General features: G+C 45.6%; 1 protein-coding gene across 1 annotated transcript in view; it reads right to left on the reverse strand.

Annotated features, from left to right (window-relative positions):
• Positions 1–319: 319 nt before the first annotated feature.
• Positions 320–2,977, reverse strand: part of EMH_0035050 (Eukaryotic translation initiation factor 3 subunit C, related) — a gene marked incomplete at both ends in the record, with an annotated part of 6,083 nt that continues 3,425 nt past the window's right edge. The window contains 5 exons of the mRNA XM_013494939.1: positions 320–638; positions 911–1,077; positions 1,354–1,443; positions 1,613–1,919; positions 2,318–2,699. Coding sequence (XP_013350393.1) covers positions 320–638; positions 911–1,077; positions 1,354–1,443; positions 1,613–1,919; positions 2,318–2,699 — 1,265 coding nt within the window. The remainder of the gene's footprint in view (positions 639–910; positions 1,078–1,353; positions 1,444–1,612; positions 1,920–2,317; positions 2,700–2,977) is intronic.

Consider the following 2,977-nt stretch of genomic DNA (forward strand, 5'->3'; position numbering starts at 1 on the left):
ACGCCAGCTGTACATACACTGCGCATTCCGCAACGCCCCCAGTTCCCCCCTTCTCCTTTCTATGAAGCACAACATATTCTTCACTTGCCCTTATTACACCTGCATGCGGTGCAGAGCCAGCATGCGTGCCTGCTTATACAGCTGCATATACATATGCACGGCTAGCTGTATGTACAGCTAGCTGTCCATGCAGCTGGCACCTCAAGCTACACGCGCAGCGAGCCAAGCCACCCCAGTGTTTGTCGCTCTGCTGCTCGCCATGTGTGCCCAGCTGGCAGCGCAACCGGGTGTATGTCGAGGTGATGGTTTAAATGTGTGTTCAGTTGTAGGTGAGTGGGCTTGTGAATTTGATGCGGAAAGGGTCTCTTTGTTCTGCATTATTTCTGTAGTCGTTTCTGTCTCCTCTATTATCTCTGTAGTCTCCTCTATATTCCCCGCCGCTTCTGTTGCTTCTGAAACCACTGCCGCGATAAGCCCCTCTCCCGGTTGTTCTGCCTCTCGCACCAACTGGGTTGAGCCCAGTCCGCCCCCTGAATCCCGGCCTGGTGCGGTGGCCGTTGCCGTCTTCTCTCTCCCGTCCACCCCAGCCAGCCCGGTCCCCTTCGCGCAGGAAGCGGCGTTCGTGCGTCAAAGCAAACCTGAGAACGATATGCAGAGAAAACGGAACACAATTAAACAACAAAAACAAAAACACAAGCAGAAACTCCAGCTACTGGCTGATGCAGCGGCCGCGCGCTCGACTTATATGTGTGTCACATGCATGCATTCACCCTAAACCAAAAATGCTAAACCCTTTACACCGAGGCATATTAACAGCTCTTTCTATCAACAGGCATTTCAGGTGTCTGCTCATCACCGATATTCCCTGGAACGAGGCAGAAAAAAAAAATAAAATAAAAATAAGACGGACTTGGGGTTCTTCATGTTGAGCGTGAGTTCGTTTTGCTCTACAGCATTTGCAACATTTTCCGCCAGAGTCAGCGCCAGCTGCTGCAACCGCGTGTGTTTGACTCTGCTTATTAGAATATATTGACTCGTCTCATCCCAGCTCGCGTGAATCTCCTCGTTTATCATCATCTGAAACAAAAACAAAGCAAAGCAGGGGATAAACAAAGTGACGAAATGTGCAAATAGCAAACACTAAACAACCCGTAATAGAGGAGGGCGAGTGTCGTGTGCGTATGCAACACAGTGCATACACTGAGTGTCGTACATATTATTTCACTATACATTATCCCCATCTATCTACCTATATATATATATATATATATATATATATATATATATATATATATATATATATATATATATATATATATAGCATCGTGAATTTTTCTGTTTGCTTTTAATTACCTTGCTGACGATCGAGTGAACGGCATTTAAGGAGAGGTCAAACATGCTGGCCAACTGGCCAATGGCGAACGAGTCGTAGAGCGGCAAATACTGCAGAAACGCGCGTCACACAGAAACCCTAAACCCTAAACCTCAAACCCGAACCCCCGCAGTATGCTGCAGACTAAATCAGAAACCCCATACCCCGAAGCCCAAACCCTGAATCTTAAACCCTAGACACTAGTGGGGCCGCAACCTATGACTGCGCTTCGGAGCTGACCGTGAAGATGTAGGTGCGCATAGCTTCTGCTTTGATTTTTTGAAGGAGCATTTCTTGAATTCGTTCTTTGTTGTACATCTTTTCCCAAATACTAAGGGTCCAGAGGTGCCTGGCGCAGTCCGCCCAGTCACCTCTCTGCAGCGCCTTTGTAGCCGCCATGACAGTTTCTCTGGGGTTTTCTGGGGGCCCTACGAACGTCTGGCGGTCATACATTTCCAACATTCGCCGGAAATGTTTGCTGATCGGCCGCTTTCTAGGGTCAAACGCGTCGTGCGCCATGTGCGGCACCTCAAGCAGCATCGCGCAGCTGAGTAACACGCAACCAACATAAGAAACTACGAAACAAATAAAAACGGGATCAATATTCTAACAACTAAAACAATAAATAAACAATTCAACAACTTAGAAAAATATTTCAACGACAAACAACTACACTGCACCGATTAGAAACACTACTCCGAAGATACCAAACAAGAGCTAACAACAACTTCAACATGTTAAAAAACATATTGTCGCTTGACGCCGGAAAAGAGCTGCAAATACTGGAGCGGTAGACCCATAAACACTATGCTCTGGAACCCGAGCGCCTAGGGCATAAAAACCTCCTAAACCCGAAACCCTAAACCCGCGAGTAGACAGAAGTAGAAACCTTTAAGCCCTAACCCGCAAACCATAACCATGATTCAGTGTACGGTATGGACTTACATGTTGTGTACGCATTCGATGAGTTCCATGCTGATGTGCATATGGTATGGTAGCAGGCGTCTTTTTTCAGCTCTTTCTTGTTCCTGTGTGCGTTCAACATTCTTAAGATTCGACAGCCCCTGCGCCAGCAACTCTTTGTGTTTCGGGCATATCTGTGATAGACATGCATGCGCGTCTTGAATGAGCCCGTTACGGAAAGCACAAAGCCCCAGTTGCACCAGATTCCTATTGTACAGAATCTGAGTCGATATGTCCGTCTGCATCGCCAACTCTTGAACGTTGGGCGTGTGCATCAAATCTCGGGCTTGGTAGTAATCCTCGTGCAAACTCTTGCTGTAAGCCACGTGAAGAAGAGCACGGATCTTCATTCGCTGACTCGGGGCTGTACACAACACAATACTCAGCAACCGTTCATATACTTCTATTCGTTTGCCATTAATAAAAACGGAATAGTTATCATTCACGCATTATTATCATTACTGCTCACTTATTTCAACTCAAAGAACAACCAACGGCAAAAACACTCTTATTCACTTATTCATTTATATCAAGTTTCATACATGGAAACAATGTTCCAATCTGTGCATGCACTGATGGACACAAATATACATATACTACGCATATATATATATATATATATATATATATATATATATATAT

The sequence above is a fragment of the Eimeria mitis genome, genomic scaffold, assembly GCF_000499745.2.
Source record: "Eimeria mitis Houghton genomic scaffold, Emh_scaff1345, whole genome shotgun sequence".
In the NCBI taxonomy this organism is placed as follows: Eukaryota; Apicomplexa; class Conoidasida; order Eucoccidiorida; family Eimeriidae; genus Eimeria; species Eimeria mitis.